Below are 17,448 nucleotides of genomic sequence, written 5' to 3' on the forward strand. Positions count from 1 at the left end.
TTTGTGATCTGGAATCCTGCAATTCAGAAAACGTATTTCATATTCAATTGCAACAGCTGTAATGGCATTGCCATTACACATACCCAAAAAGAATTCCATATCACCTTATTCCTCTGTTGTAAATAAGTATGGCATTACTTCAATGGCAAACCAACCACGTTAAAACTAAAATTCACAGAAAACCTTCGCTAATGACAGCACAGTTCGCAGTACCCAACATACGTAATGTACCTTATAAAATTATTTAAACACTAATGTATTTTGTGCATTGCTGATCAGGTGTTGTTATTTTATTATCAACTTTGAAATAATAGTTTTTCAAATAGTTTATTATATTTACCATTAATAAAAAAATTATTATCTAATTGATTTTTATTTTACATTTGTTGTGTAATTTCCAATTTTTTCTTAATATTTCAACAGCAATTTTCAACAGTAAATTTTGTTTTAAAAAATTTTTCACATCAGCATAATGAATAATTGGTTTTTGTTTATATTAAATAAGTACTTTTCTGACAAATTTAGTAATGTTCTGTTTTTAAATAAAATTCTAATTTTTCTTTGTTGTAATCAACTTATCTTACACTATTTTGTTCAGAATTAAATTTTCTACAAGTTTGTTTTAAAAATGTTATGTGTTGATTGTAATTTAACAAAGTTAATTGAACATCAAACATAAAAAACAGGGTTTTTTACTTCAGTTTGTGTCTCTTCCAGATTTCTCAAAAAGTACTGCAGGTATGATTCTGGTACGATTTTATTCAATATTTCAGATAAAAAACCATAAGAAATCACTAATTTTGCCCCTCAATTAAATCCTAAAAATTTCAGTCTGACCTCAGTTCACCGGAGTAGCTGAAATTCAAGTAAAATCTTTCACTAGCCATAACTCAGATGAAGCATTTTAGGACATATATTTATTTATAGAACATTTCCATTATTTTCATAAGTAGAACAGCTTAAGAAAGTCCCGGGAGAACTTTGTGACACACCTGTACATATATATATTTATTTATTTTATTAGATCAAACAGAATAAATAATTTTTTTTTTTTTGTTGCTTGTGGGCGAAAAACGCCTGGGTGTTATCATCGCCCGGTAGTTATTATTAAAAGGGTAAAATAACCCCAAAATAATAAACCATACAAGGTGTAAACATAATATTAATCATATAATAAAAATTTACTAAAACAAACCAAGAAGGCAAAATAAAACCCAAAACTAATATCACAGCTAAAGTTGATAAAATATAAAAGATAAAATAATAGAATAAAGTAAGTATAAAAACTTACCTGACTCCGATGGGTTGTCCAAAACTCCTCTCCCCGGATATTAAAATTAAACACATAGAACTAAAAAATCAAATCGAAAATAAAGGTTAAAATTATTTAAAAAACTCTCTTTACAGAAAAACATATATGAGTATATTAAATCCTTTGCAGTAACCCAGTACTATGCAAAAAGAGAAACATCCGTTCCAAAATCCCGCCATCATTGGACAAGATATCACGAATGCTGCTGGGTATATTAAACTGACACCGCAACGCCGCATAACATATGCAGTCCACGAGAATATGGTGTACAGTCGTGCGGCAGTTGCATCGTGTGCACAGGGGGTGGGTCTTCTCCTGACATTAAATATTCGTGTGTGATCCTCGTACGCCCCAACCGTAACCGGCAGAGGACCACTTCCTCACGACGAGAGTTCCTGCAAGAGGAGCCCCATGGCAACACTGAATTTTTAATCCGTCGAAGTTTATTATCAATGGCAGCCGTCCAGCCACTTTGCCACCTTGCTCGCAGTGATTGTTTTATATGATTGATAAAATCAAAGGTAGTAACTCGGGTGGTGAAAGGAGGCTGAATACACGCTTCTTTCGCAGCAGAATCTGCCCTCTCGTTACTTAGAATTCCACATGGCTAGGGATCCAGCAAAAACCTATCCCCCTGTTTCGTTTATCTAACTCAGCGATTTTATCATAAATGCCCACGACGACAGGATGTCCGGAATAAAGGTTTTCCAACACCTGGAGAGCCCTGTACGAGTCATTGCAAATAAGAATGCTCCTATATTTAGGGCCAACGATACTTAGAGCCCTATCCACAGCGGGTAGTTCCGCAGTGAACACACTCGTAACACCGGGTAGGCCAAACAAATAAGTGTTCATTGAAAACAAAAGCGCAACCAACGTTACCGTCATGTTTCGACCCATCAGTGTATACCACCACGTCTGGGTTCGACTTGGTGATGAGAAACTGAAACATCTGCTGGAAAACAATAAATAGGTGGCGTTGATTGTTTATCATACGTTGTAAGATCAAACGTAAAATTTACATGGTTTATTCTCCATGGGAGATTCGAGCACAGACATGATGGAAAGAACGAGGGAGTGCCAACATTCATACGCTGCAGCAGACGTCGTGTATGGACATCCACAGGCGCATTACAACGTGGACGGTCCTCATACTTCCTCAAATTAGGGTTCTTAAGAACTGGGTCAAAAGCTGGGTGATTCGGCTGTCCATTGAGACGGGCAAAATAAGACAACAAAAGCTGGTCTCGTCTATCCCAAAGTGATGGCCGCCACTGTCCACAAGTAAGCTTGCGATAGGGCTCGATCTAAACGCACCCGTGGCAAGCCGAAGAAAAGAATGATGCACACCGTCCAGCATCTTAAGTACAGTTTGATGAGTTAGGCGACACAAGCATAATCCAAACGGGAACGAGCAAGGGAGTAGTAAAAACGTAACATACATGACCGATCGGCCCTCCAGTTGGTGTTACTAAGGACCCGCATCATATCCAAAAGTTTGGAACACTTTGTCCTCAAATCCCTCATATGTGTGACCCAAGTAAGACGGCTATCAAAAAGTAAACCCAGAAACCTGACGCTAGTAGAGTAGAGACAGCAATAAGCTCTCTGTTCAGAAAAACCCGCAGATTAGAAGGGTTCCATAGCCGAGAAAAGACTACACATTTCGTCTTGTCGGGTGAAAATGTGAAACCAGTAGTCCCTGACCAAACCTCAAGGCAAAATATAGTGTTCTGTATCAGTCGCTCTGCAGTGGGTGTAGAGCGGCTCGCAACGTAAATAACAAAATCATCAATGAAAAGACAACAAGAGACAGGAGCCTGTACACAATTGGTAATGCTGTTTATGGCCACAGAAAACAAGGTGGCACTTGATACACTACCTTGAGGTACCCCATTTTCTGAGATGACACTGTCTGAAAGTGAATCGTCTACACGAACACGAAACGTCCGGTGATTCAAGAATCCCCGGATTAAAGCAAGCATATTGCCAGTGATCCCCCACCTCCTAAGGGTGTTAAGAATCCCACGTCGCCAGGCCATGTCGTGCGCCTTTTTTATATCGAAGAAGATAGCAACGAGGTGTTGGCGGTTCAGGAAGGCGTTTTGTATGGCTGTCTCCATCGACACCAAATGGTCAATGGAAGATCTCCCCTGTCAGAAACCACACTGTTCCGAAGACAGAAAGCCATGTTTCTCCAAGTACCATGCAATCCTGCGGTTCACCATCCTCTCCGTTACTTTACACAATACGCTTGTCAAAGAAATAGGGCGGTAGCTCAAGGGATCGGTTTTCTCTTTGTCAGGCTTTAGCACTGGTATAATAAATGCTTCTGACCAGCTGGGCGGAAAGACTTGTCCGGAGAATAAACCATTGTAAATACTCAAAAGATGTTGTAGTGCTGAGTCAGGAAGGTGCGAAAGCATACAAAGGCGAATCCGGTCCAGGGGAAGTGTCACGTGAGTTCCCAAGTGCGTGCAACAATTCGTTAAGTAAGAATGGAGTGTTCAATTCACCAACCGAAACACCAATATTCAACGCCAATACTTCCATCCGTGCTTTGTACCTCTGAAAGTCGTTACTATATGACGAAGTGAGAGACACCGAGCGGAAAGATTTCGCTAAAGTATTTGCTACAGCCGAAGATGACGTAAGGAGTTCTCCCTCATCGACGAGACCGAGAATAGATTGCCCTGGCGACCTGAAAATTGCATGGATTTTTCTCCACACAGTAGACGTGGGAGTAGTACATAAGATGGAGTTCACATACTCCGTCCATGAATTCCTCTTAGCGGTCAAGAAGACCCGACGGCACACCGCTCTAGCCCTGCGGTACATATCTAGATCTTCAGTTGTAGGTCTATTATTGAATTTGCGTAGTGCTCACCGTCGATTCCAAATAGCATACTTGCATCCATCATTCCACCACGGAACAGAAAGACGTTTAGGATTACCCGATGTTTGTGGGACATTTGCTGGCAGTTTCAAGTATTTTGGACGTAAGAGAGGAAAGTTGCTCAAGGATGTTCGCACCGACGTCACATTGCGATTGAAAGGCCATACGATATCCATCCCAATTCGCTTTTTCAACAATCCACCTTCATGGCCTTCTCCGAATCTCGTGGTCCACACCGAAACAAAGAACAATTGGTTTATGGTCGCTGCCATGAAAATCATCACAAACAGACCAATCAAAACGAGGGAGTAAAGCCGGCAAGCACATGGAGAGATCGATATTAGACACAGTACCAGATGATAAAGATATGAATGTATGAGATCCATCATTCAGCAAACAAAGGTCCAAGTCCTGTCTCACATTGTATAATAAATAAAGTAGGATGACTTATCTTTTTCTACTATATTTGCAGAAACACTTTCGCAATTTACTCGCATCATCAGATGCATTATATATTTATCTCAAATTAAATTACAAACTTTGTAAAATATAATATCATGCATTTATTAATTTTATTTAACATTTAAAACCTTTAATCTTTTAATTTTAAACTTTATTCAGTTAAACTAAAAAATTAAAACAAAATTTAAAAATATGAAAAATTAATTAAAATTAACATTAAAAATTAAATACATACATAAAAATTTCACAATTTAATTTTGTATTATAATTTGAGATGAATATATAATGCAGCTGATGATGCAAGTAAATCACGAAAGCGCTCCTGCATATATAGTGGAATAAGGTAAGTCATCCCACTTTATTTATTCTGTACTTTCGTTGATCTAATAAAATAAATATATTTGTTTATAATACAGAGAAGTATGATTCTTAAAAGAATTGATTTTTAAAAAATTACATATATATATATATATATATATATATATATATATATATATGTAATTTTTTTTAAATTACAATAATTAGGTATATATATTACCACATGTATGCCTAATTTAATATTGGTGGGAAATAATGGTAGCAATGATGTGAGCAAGCGCACAGTATACCGACGCTCTCATACAAGCATTACTCCCACTGCGCACTTCTCTCACCATAGCGGCACTGCAGCCCCACCACTCTCAGGCTCCTATAAAATAGCGTGCATGATAGTGAATTAGCAATTCATTGTTGACCACCACCTGAAGAAGAAGTTGGAAGACGGAAGAAGTTCCATGGCCAGCTCAACGTGGGACCTTCTGGCAGATGCCAACATCCCTGCCGGGCTCAGAAGCAAGAGCCGGCCCAGTGTGAGATCACTCGGGGAGAACCGCCTTGGCTGTGCCGGTGAAAGACGACTGACGCCGAACTGACACTACAGGGTTCTGGGGGCCACCACTGCCACACTGTAGTGGAGACCCAACTGCCACTGAGGGAAAGCCCAGTCGGACTTCAATGGACGAGCCACAACTCTCCTTCTTCACCAGAAACCAGCTTCTGGACCCAACAGCTCTTCTCAGAGCTAATGCAAAAACGGCCCCTTTCAGGGCCACCGCAAGATTATAAATTACGTACCTTCGAAGCCATTCGGCGACAATATATATATATATATATATATTCAATTGATGGGATTTGTTGTGGTGAGTGTTCAAACAAACTCTGTATCTTAATTAATAACTGAGGTATTTCAGTTTGAATGCTATTTAGGTAAGGCTTTGAGTATGAGGAAAACTGTTCTCTTAAAACCCTCACGTAACAATTGAGTGAGTGTAGTTGTTGCTTGCTGGTTATCTGTAGGCTGATGTAATGAGTGTTTTAAGACTCCAAAAAAGTCTGTAACTAAATTAGTTATTGAGTAATTGCAGAAGGACTAAATCTGTTTAGTTTGTTTACCAAATTTTTTTAATGTATAGATGTTGATCAAGATTATGTTACAAATCAAATAGAAGAACTTTACTGTATTTTGCTAATGGTAATCATACATTTTCAGTTTTCAGATTTATGCAAGATTTTTTTTTTTCAAATGATGTAGCTTGTATTTTTTTTAGATGGTTGATGTTTTTAGGGCTAAGTTTATTTATAAATTAGATAATCGTGTATGACAGCAGAAAAACAGTAAATTTTCTCCACTTTTGTAGAAGAACAATAGTTACTTTCTTTAAAGAAGTCTTTTGTAAAGACTTAGTTTACATTTTAATCAAATTAGATTTTTTTTTTTACTATTATAGTTGGGGATCTGGAGCAAATCCATGGGGTCCAGAAAAGGAAGATCAATTTTCTAAACCCAATCACTGGGATGGTATGTTGGAAGTAGTTGGTGTGACTGGTGTTGTGCATCTAGGTCAGATTCAGTCTGGCATACGATCAGCTATGCGCATAGCTCAGGTGAATGATATAGCAATTTTGACTATTTAGTGTTATTGTTAAACTTTAGTATAAAATGATGGTTTACTTTGATTACTGTTGTACAAATTGATTGTAATAGCAACAGTGTAATTTTTATAAATTTCAGAGAATATAATTCGTAGTATAATTAAATGGAAAAACTGTTGCAGGTCATTTGAAAATTTAATTTTTAGTTTTATATATTTCAGTTTTTCAAATCATCATATTTACCATACATAATCAAAAAGTAGATTTTATAAGAATCTATGCAGACAAATACATACATCATATTCAAAACATTGTAGTAGTTATGTTATGTATGAATTCTAAGGTGTGTTTTTGATATGCTCTTTATATAATTATATTAAGACAATTTGTAGGTAAAGAATTTAAACTGCATGCAATGCTGTTTAAATAGTGTTCATATGAAATCCTGGTTGGCTGATTTAACTTAAAAAGGCCCCATCATTCAGTAGTTTATACTGAATGCATATTTTTGTTAAAAGGCATATATTGTGATATAGGTAAAATAATATAGATATTGGTATGACTGGAGCTGGAGCGGGAAGAACTGTTTATTGCTTGCACATTTGAGTATTGCCAGGCTGTGTCAACCACATGAATTTGCAGTCTCATGTTTTGTGTTGTCAAAAATTCAAGGAGAAATTTGAAAAGGAAAAACTGCTGAAAAGTGTTATTCAGAAGTTAGTTAAAAAATTTTGTGAAACAGGTTCTGTTGTCAGAAATGTGTCCAACACAGGTTGTTCAGGACATTGAAGAGGCAGTTACAAAATCTCCTCATAAATCTGTGTGAAGACTAAGCCGGGAAAAGAACATTTCATAGGTTCAGCCCATACTGCAGTGAGGAAAATGATGAAATGCTAACCATACAAAATGCAAGTTTTCCTTGAGCTAACTAATGCTGATTAAAGTTGATACTGTTAATATTTAAAAAACTTCATTAGAGGCAACATTGGCATTTTAGATCAAGTGGTTTTTTACAGATGAAATGTGGTTTCACCTTAAACCACCTTGTACTTAAAAGAAATTTTTTATAGGAGCAATCTACAGACCCTGCAAGAATTGAAGACAAACATTACCAGTGCAATCCAGGAAATAGACAGGTAGCAAAGAACATGGTCAAACATGTTGACTAGTGCATAGAAGTGGACAGACATAATTTTCAACACCGTCTGTAAATTATTACCTAAGTGTTTGCCAATAAACTATTATTTATAGTCTAAACTAAGTTATGGGGCCTATTTTAAGTTGAATATCCTATAGTTTCTTATTGTGCAAAAAAAAAGGTTATGTTTTTAAATTGTTTTATTGGAATTTAATGACAGATGACATGTCTAAAGTGACTGCAGATTTTTGTAGAAATGAAAGCACTCCATTTTCCTTGATTCATTTTTAAAGTACTCATATGTCTGTGATAATCATATTGCTGTATCTTGCTTTATATAGAACCATCTCGTGCTCAAGAAATCTTATTCACTTCTAGTATATTAGGGTGAATCAAATATAAACTGGAATTTTTGTTGTCATTGACACATGACTAATGGAGAGGGGTGTGACTTCTCAGTATTGTACGTAGGGATGCATGGAGGGGATCCCACTCTTAGAAAGCCAGCTCACTACTTTTTCCTAGTCAATATCACAGGGTCAGAGTAGGAGGTATCATCATATGTTGCACAACGTATTATTAAATTTCTTATGGTAAAGGATGTGAAACCATCCAAAATTTTGAGAAGACTTCAAGCACAGTTTGGGAACAACACACTTAAAACGACTCAAGTGTATGATTGAAATAAGCAGTTTTCAGTAGAACGAGAACTAGAAAATGGCAGGTCACCAATGTCGCCCAAGGACAATTGCTTCTGAGGTTGAAATAAGGTATGGTAGGGCGTAGGCAATCATTATTGGTGATCTCGCACCCATTGTGTGGCAGCACAATGGGTCTCATCTTCTCACCGAAAATCAGAAGCTGTATCGGCTAGAGGTGTGCCAGCAGTTGTTGAGTCGTTACCAAGCTGAAGGAAAATTTTTTTTTTCATCAAATCCTGTGATGAAACTTCGGTGCACCATTGCACCCCAGAATCAAAACAGGCAAGTATGGAGAAGCGAAAAAAGGGAGAAACTGCATCCATTAAAGTCAAAACTCAACTATCAGCTGGAAAGGTTCTGGCCACAGTATTTTTTGATTTCAAAGGAGTTTTGCATGTTGATTTTCTCCATGAATGTCATACAGTGAATTCTGCATACTACTGCCAACTTTCAGACAGAGCAGAACTCGCAGAGTATATCATCAAAAAAGAAGTTATTTTCAATCCAAGACGTCATTCTGCTTCACAACAACACTCAGCCCAGCTCTCAGAGTTTGAGTCAATATTGACTCAAACTCAAGAAAAAATTGCATCCTTATTCTGGACTACACTGGAGCACCTTCCATACAGTTTGAACTTATCGCCCTGTTTATCATTTGTTTCATCAGTTAAACTTATCATTTGTTTGGGCCACTAAAAGAAGCACTTGAAGGACAGAAATTTGAAGACGATGCTGCTGTTGAAGCGTTTGTGCACAATTGGTTTATGTCACACTTACCTTCATTTTATGATAGTGAGATCAAAAAGCTACCTACCGCTGGGAAAAATGTGTTGCCAAAAGAGGAAGTTATGTAGAAAAATAATGTTGTATGTACTTTTATTATCCTTCAATAAATAATTATAAAACAAAAATTCTGGTTTATATTTGTTTACCCTTGTATATAGAAATGATTCATTTCTAACATGTGATTATCTTGAACACCGTAATATCATCTAACCACCAACACTTCTTCACGATATATTGATATCTAACCATTTTTTTAAAGTAAACAAAATCTTGTATCTTAATCAATATTTATGATGCAGTTACCTTTATCCAGTTTTTCTACTAAAAGTTTCCTTTTACTACAACATTGTCTTAATTTTAAACAATGCTCTTCAAAATTCTGATTGATGATCTTTCACCCCAAGTAAAATGAATTCTATCTTTTATGGTAGGAAGTAATTTTTGAGCAGTTGAATATACTGATTGTATTATATAGAATTCTTGGCTATAATTTGAGAAATGCATTTACCAAAAACATCTGCTCACTTCTTCCTGTTACAAATTGTTACTTTCTCCTTCTTTCCTGAAATAGATCTTTTCTAAGCTGGTTTCTTATTTAATTTAGCTTCTTTTATTAATTTTAATTAATTTTAATAATTTTTTTCTTTTATTAATTTTTTCTGACATTTGATAGTAATTGCAACTTTTTTATAACATGTTTTAATGGTTAATTTAAGGTGTTTTACATCACTTCTCAATTACTATTCTAATTAAAGTTCTTGCATTGTGTGCAGAAAACATTTCTGCAGATTAATCTGAACCTTTTTTTAAGCCTCTAAATAATATGATTATTAGACATATGAAATAACCACAAAATTAAAATCGCAACAGTAGTAGTTATTCACATCTAATAACTACAAAAAGAAAAAGGAATGGCTAAGTACTTGGAAACATACAAAAGCATTTGACAGCAATACAAGGCAACTCACAGAGTGCACTTTCGTATATCATTAATCAAACATTCACAAATTTTTAGAATATTAGTAGTACTAGTATAGGTAGTTTGTCAAAATTGTTTATCTTGCCCAATCCCTTATTCTACATAACTCAGAGCTTGGACTTTGGCAATTCTCACTAACTACTCACAAGACAATGTGAATATCTATTAACATAAACAAAATAAACCATATAAATATAAACACAATAAAAAAATCTTTTTGGTCACACCATCACAAAAAGCAATCATCAGAAATATCTTTCAAAATATATAGAAAAGTAAAAATGTCAAATAAATCACCCAAACTTTGGACTATCTAGTTGTAGATGTACGATCCCCAGACTAGTCAGTACACACATCATAAAAAAACCACTAATAAGAATGAAACAATATACTACCTAGTACATACAAACAGATGTAACAGTGTACTCATAAACATACTCATAAATAAATAAAAATAAAAACAACGATAAACAAAACAAAACAAAATTGTATTTATATACATAAACAAAGCTTTAGAGAAATTAACTAATACATTTTTTTTTTTTAAATCTTAACCCAATTTAGCCTTTAAAACAAATCATTTTGTACAGAACACTACTGACTAAGCAAACATAACATCTGTGAAATACACAAACTGAAGTACTTCAACCCCACAATGCTCTACAATGGTGAAATCAGACTCATCTTCTAAGATACATTAAACACGTTTTTAACAATAAAAATTTAAAGCACCTCAAACAATCAAAATATAAGGGAACCAACAACCCTCCATAGTAACATACTCAATGTTTGCAGCTACATAAAACCAGATCACAAATACACAGACTTTGATATTAGTCTTGATATTATATATATACAAAAATAGTGCCACATTAAAATCACTAGAGCACTATGAAATTTATGTAAATACACAACAGTGTACTGACTGCACAGAAAAATTTCAAAAAAATAAATGCACTTTTCTACCATGTTCTAAATACATGTCTGCCTTACGCAAAGAAACCATTATTAATGGCCTCAACTGATGTCAGGTAGGAACAACAGCCACCAGTTACGAAGGTGATATAAGAGTGACTGTAAATGTTGTACTTGTTAAATCTGGTCCTGTTTATCTTTTTAACAAGTAAGTAGTTTTAAATAAGAAAAATTGTATAGCAGGATACAATCAAGGATTTGTTAATCTAGAAAATAAAATGCTTATTCATAGTTCCTTTAAAAAAGTTATATTATTGTTGGCAGTGTTAGTATATATTTTGCAAATTTAATTTTCTAATTTGATTTTTTAAATTTAATACAAAAATTGCAGGGTGGTCACATCAAAATATATCTCCATGCAGATATTCCAGTGCAAGTTGATGGTGAGCCATGGATTCAGGGTGCTGGCAATATAGTTGTACTTAAATCTGCATTAAAGGTGAGTTATTAGCAAAGTAAGATTAATGTGTTTTAAATGATATAAACTAATAACTGATGATTTCTGATAAAAATACTGATACACAAAATACAGCAATTTCCTTTGTGTGGTCTGTTTGTAGATTTTGATTGTTTATTAATAAAAAAATAAATTTTTTTGACTTTCTTCCTTTAAAAGAATTAGTATTATATGTATTTTTTTTTAATTTGTGAGAAGAATAGTTCCTACTTTCTGTAAGTCTTTAAGCAGTGATAATTTTTATTATTAATTGTAAACAATAAATTTCTTCCATGCTGCTTTGTTTTGCATCAGTTGGCCTAGAATATAATTCCATTTGGCAGTGAATAAAATATTGACTGTAGTAAACATGTCAGCGCTTGATTTCTTTGTAAACTGTTTTTCAGTTTTGATAATTATATTTTTATACAATAGAACTATGCATTCTCCATCAGTTTTTAAAAGCAATTTTTATAAAAATGTAAAAACGTTTTTTCAGAATTATGTTGAATCCTCTTTTTTGCCATGATTATTTTCTTAAAATAATTATTTCCCTTAGATAATTTTTTTTAAAGATTTGAGAAAAGAATGAAGATCCAAACTGAGGTGCACAACATTAGACTTCCATGCATAATCAAATTTTATAAATATATTTAATTCTATTAATATAAACCACCTAGTTCAGAATATTGAGATAAGACGTATGCTATCTTACCTGATATGTTATCTGACCAACTTGACCTGAATATATCATTCCATCTGCTGCCTGTCATAAGAGAGGCACTTGGCAGGCTGTTCTCAGGGTGCCTAAGCTGGGGCTGCTTCCCAACTTCTTGGAAAGTGTCTTTGGTGAGGGTGCTCTTAAAACCAGGAAAGGATCTTAGTGAGGTCGGCAGTTATCGACCCACCAGCCTCTTGCCGGTAATCAGCAAATTGCTTGACAGGCTGTTTGTGGAACTGTTCTGGGAAAGCATTGAGATGAACTGTTTTCTAAATCGAGACCAGTATGGCTTCACAAAAGGAGTTGACACTGAGGATTGCATCTTAAATGCTCTTGCCAAGGTGGAAAGTGCCAACTGTAAATATGTTTTGGCAATTTTTATAGATATAGAGGCAGCATTTCCTTCCTTGTGTTGGAGTTCTGTCCTCTATGAGTTGGAACGCCGCAGTGTTCCCGTAGCCTTCCAGGCCGTGGTACATGACTGTTTGTCTTACCGTATGGTTCTGTTTAAGGATGCGCACCTAGTTGTGGAAAAATCCGTCACCAGAGGAAGTTCGCAGGGTTTCGTTCTCGATCCCCTGCTGTGGAACCTGGTATTCGACGGATTTCTGGGATTGACATTTCCAGAAGGGGTCATGGCCCAGACTTTCGCCGATGACTGTCTCCTTTTAGTTCGTAGTAATTTACAACCACAGCTAGAAGACCATGTGCAGGTGTCCTTGTCAACCGCAGAGAGCTGGATGAACATTCAAAATTTAAAGATTTCTGTGCCCAAGATGAAGTTCATGCTTCTTAAGGGCGTAGACAAATTATTGTACAGTCGTAACCCCCATATTGAATATAAAGGCTGTGTAATCAGCCGAGTTAGAGTTCATAAGTACCTAGGTGTTTTGTTTGATGAAAAGTTGCTGTTTAGCAACCATATTAGGCAAGTAGTGGTGGACGCCATCTCAATGATGCACAAATTTACGAGGATTGCTCAGAAAGACTATGGGTTGTCAGGCCATCAAATGTATATGGTGTATCGAGGTGTCTTCAAAACCATGACCTCTTACATGGCGCCCATTTGAGTGCGTAGGTTGGATATGAATAGAGCACTTCAAAATGTAAGAGGGCCCAGTGCTTAATTGTATGCACTGATATTTTTAAAACAACCTCCTGTAATGCTACCACTGTATTGGGAAAGGCTCTTCCAATCGATTTAGTGGTGAAAGTTTGGGCAGCCATATCGAGATTGCGAAGAGGCCGGGAGGCTGAGGTATTTGGGATGTGGTTTTGAGCCAAGCCAGTACCAGAACAGAATGGCGATCACAATGCACCAGATCTAAATTTTGTTCAGTTGCCCATCTCCCACCTGCGAAAGAGGCTGCAGAGCCTTGCGATGGAAGTATGGCAGCTGGAATGGGACACCATGGCTAAGGAAAGATCCTTGTATAAGTTTATACAGGATTTGGGGGGATGGTATGCCTCAAGCTTGTTTTTAAGTGCAACTTGTGCCCGGGTGCTCACAAACCACGCTAATTTGAACCAATATCTGTTTTGGTTCCGCCTAGTAGCTGATGAGCTGTGCGTCTGTGGGCTGATGTTTGACTGCTCTGCTCTTAGGGGGGCCAGAGACCGGGGCCATCCTGGAACGTAGAGGTCAAGGGGAAAATTGGCCACTCATAAGCGGCGAGTCAATGTGGCGAGAGCCGCATTGTATGGGAGTTCCTAGATGCGGTTACTTTGTTCAACCGGCATTCGTAGTTTGTTTAAGGGAAAGACACTTACCGCATTGCCATGGGAAGCTAACCCTGAGTATGGCTGGTCACCAGCCAATTATTATGGCTCCAAGCGCTATAAAATGGTGGACAGGTATGTGCTGGCATTCAGTGACCTAGGCATGGCAGCAAATTGCTGGCTAGACAAAATAAATTTTATTATGGATGTCATATATATTTTAAGTAGTTGACGGGGTGCGCCTACCCATTTTAGCAAATATATGACAAGTGAGCGGTAGGGATACATAAGCCGATGGCATATGGCACCAAGCTTAGTCCACTCGTGCTGTTAGGTAAGCTCTAGGAGCTATATTAGCATACTGTTCGCTAAACTGTTCGAGGCTCAGTTGCCGTTTGTGGCACAGACATTTGGTCTTATGCTTTAGGGCGACCGAATGGGTTGATGGCTGGAGAAATGCCAATGAAACCAGTATGTTATCTTAATTTTACCATGAAAGTACTTTCGCAGAATCCTGCATCCTCAGTCATTGTTGAAATATCTAATTAAACTGAAGTTTAATTAAATGTTTAAGACTGAAATAGATGTTAAGTTTAAGATTGATATTTAATTAAATATTTCAATTAAGTTAATTATTTTATTTAAATATTTCAATCGTGACAGGATGCGGGATCCCATGAAAGTATTTTCTTGTTAAAATTAAGGTAAGATATGTGTTATCTCATTATTCTGTATTAGGTGATTATATTAATATAATTTAACAGTACATAGGAATAATATGAATATTAAAAAGATAAATTTCAATAAAATAATATTATATATATTTAATATTATATGAAATACAAACCACCGAAACATAATAATTAGATAAGTTAAACTTACCATATTAATTTCCAAGAATCAATTTTCACAGTATCCCACACTTTCAGTTCGTATTGAATTATTTAATTACATTATATACAGAGTGAGTTAAAGGTATGGAAACCCTTCAACAATGTTAAAACCATTCCACATAGAATACTGTAACTTTCAGGATTGGTATCAATCAGTCAACTACTTTACCTTTTGACAAGAAATAGAATTTCAACCCCTTCTTGGAGGGGTGGCCCAGGGGTTGCAATTATGTATTTTAAATGGTAACATCCTTGTTGTGATAATCATTTTAAAGGTCTCTTTTAGTCAAGAAAAATAATATAAATTAAAAGTTTTTATGATGTTTGTACTCAAAGTGGCAGCAGGATAAAGTTCAGATTTTGAAAATTACTAAATTTAGTTAGTAAGTTAAGATAATAAAATGAAATAAAAAGAACTTAAACTGAATTAAATAAAAATTTTATCTAATTTAATTATAATGCATTTTAAAGTTAAATATAAATTTAAAAAACTTTAATTTTTAATACAAAAAATTGTTTTTGTTCCAATTTAATGAGTAAATAAATAAAAATATTGTTACCCAATCATGCTGATCACCTATTCATTAATGAATGGTCTCTTAACATTGCTGCAAAAATGAAGCTTACTTCATCATGGTGTAACATTCCATTTAGAGTGTTTCATTACTACACTGTTAGTTTCTTATGAGAATTTATTATGATCAGTTTTTGTAGTAGTTATACAAAATCAGTAATTGATTTTGTTTAATTTTACCACATCTGTAAGTTACTTTTTGTTATTTATACTTTTTTTTACCTTTTTTGTTTTGTTTTTTTTTAATAATTAATTTTTTCTGTGCTACTTGCTAACATTGCTGTCAATATGTCACTTAGTGAACAGGAGAGGGGTCTCTTCTAATGATGAGGGGCTTTGGCGATAGAGGTAGATTGTATAATGAAATTGTGAGTTATTCAACACATTATTTAATAATTGTAACCCTATTTCAAAAGGGGTGCAATGTCAAAAACCATCAAAACAATTTGAAGAAACAGAGAGCATTAATAATAGGGGAAGACTAGGGAGGCCTAAATCTTCAACAAATAATAAAAAATTGTTAGAGATTATGCAAGAATTTATTGAGAATCCTCACTTCTCGACTCGAACAGCAACAAAAGAACATAACATTAGCCAAAGTGCAGTAAGTCAAGCATTAAAAAGTGAAAATTTCAACCCTTAAAAATTCTTTGCAAGAACTTAATGAAGATGACTATGATTAAAGATTTAAGTTCTGCAAAATTATGATGAACAATATTTGTGCAGATCCTAATTTATTAAATAACATAGTTTTTAGAGATGAGGCCACTTTTTTTTTAAATGGCTACGTAAATTGCCATGATTGTTGATAGTGAACTGATATTAATCCACACTGGTATGAGGCGCATACACAGTATCTAGTCAAAGTAACTATGGGCAGGTATGTTATTGAAAGACTGATAAGACTTATATTTATTGATGGAAATTTTAACATAGTGAAATATGGTGCTTTGCTTTTTGACCATATTTCAAACAATCAAGATATTGTTGGCCCCAATTTCCAAAACATTTGGTTTCAACAAGATGGTGCCCCGCCTCATTTCAGTATTCAGGTACGTGAAATTTTAAATGAATTTTTCCTGATAGATGGATTAGCCGAGGTGAGGGTCAAATAGAATGGCCAACGAGATCACCAACTTGTCATCATTGCATGGGACCACTTTAAAAGTATTGTTTTTCATAATAACTCCCATGATATCAAGAATTTACGAAATAGAATTTGAGAATCGCCCAAAATATCACTAGGGATTTATTGAATAATGAAGTATCATCCTTTTACAACCGACTGGCGTATTTTCAAACATCAGAAGAAGGACATTTCAAACATGCAATAAAATGAAGTGTAAATAAATAAGCAAATGTTATGCTTAATAAATTTTGATAACATCCATTTAATCAAATTTTTATAAATCTTTATTTGTGATAACAGTTTCTTAAATTATCAATGTAATTTTTTACAAATTCCAAACTTTATCCTGTCTTCATTTTGGATACAGACAACGTACTAACTTTTTATTTTACCACTTTTCTTGTTTAAAAGAAACATTTAAAATGATATATCACACAAAGGGTGTTACCATTTGAAATATATGAGTTACAGTCTCTGGGCCACCCTCCAAGAAGGGGTTGAAATTATGCTTCTCGTCAAAAGGTAAAGTAGTTGATTGATACTGTATCCTGAAAGTTACATATTCTATCTGGTACGATTTTTAAGTTGTTGAGGGGTTTTCATATTTTTGTCTCGCTCCATATAATCCTTTTAAACTGTTTGCTATTTTAGATTGTTCTCTTTTTTAAAAAACAAAATTTAAGAAAAAATTATATGTAGTGTAATTATAGAATTTAATACCAACTGATGATGTGGGATCCTGCAAGAATTGATTCTTGGAAATAATATGGTAAGTTTAACTTACCTAATACTGTGTTTTGGTAGTTGTCATGTAAT

At 35.0% G+C, this 17,448-nt stretch overlaps 1 protein-coding gene across 1 annotated transcript in view; it reads left to right on the top strand.

Annotated features, from left to right (window-relative positions):
* Nucleotides 1-17,448, top strand: part of LOC142334231 (diacylglycerol kinase theta) — a 159,376-nt gene that overhangs the window by 133,663 nt on the left and 8,265 nt on the right. Inside the window, exons 17-18 of the mRNA XM_075382083.1 lie at nucleotides 6,437-6,593; nucleotides 11,492-11,599. Of these exons, the coding sequence (XP_075238198.1) occupies nucleotides 6,437-6,593; nucleotides 11,492-11,599 (265 nt within the window). The remainder of the gene's footprint in view (nucleotides 1-6,436; nucleotides 6,594-11,491; nucleotides 11,600-17,448) is intronic.

The sequence above is a fragment of the Lycorma delicatula genome, chromosome 1, assembly GCF_047948215.1.
Source record: "Lycorma delicatula isolate Av1 chromosome 1, ASM4794821v1, whole genome shotgun sequence".
Taxonomy (NCBI): Eukaryota; Metazoa; Arthropoda; class Insecta; order Hemiptera; family Fulgoridae; genus Lycorma; species Lycorma delicatula.